At 57.7% G+C, this 1,235-nt stretch overlaps 1 protein-coding gene across 1 annotated transcript in view; it reads right to left on the bottom strand.

Annotated features, from left to right (window-relative positions):
* Positions 1–890, bottom strand: part of TMEM181 (transmembrane protein 181) — a 31,585-nt gene extending 30,695 nt beyond the window's left edge. Inside the window, exon 1 of the mRNA XM_015560032.1 lies at positions 667–890. Within this exon, the coding sequence (XP_015415518.1) occupies positions 667–683 (17 nt within the window). The 5' untranslated portion in view covers positions 684–890. The remainder of the gene's footprint in view (positions 1–666) is intronic.
* Positions 891–1,235: the final 345 nt, after the last annotated feature.

Here is a 1,235-nt window from a genome sequence, read left to right as displayed (position 1 = left end):
CCCCCTGCCACCCAGTCCCCTGCCAGCGAGACCAGCCTCCCATCACAGAGGCTGAAAGTGCCAGACTCCCGCCTCCCCAGCCTTCATCCCCACCAGGGCTCAGACCCTGCAGGAAATCCACCAGGCGCTGCAAGAAAAGGCTCCCCTCCCAGTGCAGAGCTGGAGGGCACGGAAGCCTCCTCGCCTCCTGGACCTGACTGTGCACTGAGCGCTGCCCAGTGGCTGCAGCCACACTGCACGCAGGAGGGTGGAGAGCCCAGAGGCGGAAACCATCCCGGTCACCAGGGAACGGAGCCACCCAGTCAACCCCAGAGGTGCCCGGCTCAATTCCTGGATACCCCTGTTGTGTAAGCCACTTTTCGTGACATATCCTATTAGCATCAAATGCTCCCTACTGATACACACACCCAGATAATAAAACAAAACTAAAATGAAACTCAAGCTACTAAGTCGTACAGGCATGGGAACCCCCTGGTTGAAGGCCCTGGAGCTGCCCTTCCGGAACGTGAGGCAGGCGCCAACCACCCGTCACCACGCAGTGCCATTCCTCCTCCCGTCACCCCTCCCTCCAGCCCGCACCCACCCACCCTTCCCAGCCCAGCCGAGGTCCCACCTCCCACCACTGGGAGAGCAAATGGCTCCTGGGCTGCAGGAAGGGGCACCCACCCGTGGTTGGATTCCATCTTGGGTGACAACCATTCACACGCTTTCACGCCTCTCTGACGGGGAGCTCCCTGTGGCCTTTTGGGGCCAGAAGCTGTGCCTTACGAATGGCAGGCGTTCAATAACTATTGACTCCTTCCATTTCTATGCTCTTCCCTGGTTTTACTCTGCTCTCCTACGTTCTATTATTTTTCCTGCTATGATCAATTATCAACCACTGAACTGCAAAGTTTAACTCTTTTCTCCCAATGTTGTCATCTGGCCACTACAGCTCCAAGCACGTGCCTTCCAGGCCACATACCCTGTCACACGTGCCCCCTCCCTCTCCTGCAGCTGGACAGCTAGGGCCCAGGTGAATGGCTGAGTGCCCCAGAGCCAACATTAGTGTTCCCTCTAAGCACTTCTCCCTCCCACGCGGGCCCTTAAGAGTTCATCAAACAGCACTAAGAAGTGGGCAGGCGAGCACACCATGAGCCTCCTCATGGGCCTGCAGCAGAATGACCACAAATGGAGAGAACCTGAGTGAGCAGAGGATGGGAGAAAACACCTCCCGGTTGGTCCTTGGGCTCTGT

The sequence above is a fragment of the Myotis davidii genome, unplaced genomic scaffold, assembly GCF_000327345.1.
Source record: "Myotis davidii unplaced genomic scaffold, ASM32734v1 scaffold1494, whole genome shotgun sequence".
Taxonomy (NCBI): Eukaryota; Metazoa; Chordata; class Mammalia; order Chiroptera; family Vespertilionidae; genus Myotis; species Myotis davidii.
The sequence above is the reverse complement of the archived record's forward strand: the minus strand, read 5'-3'. Positions and strand labels throughout refer to the sequence as shown.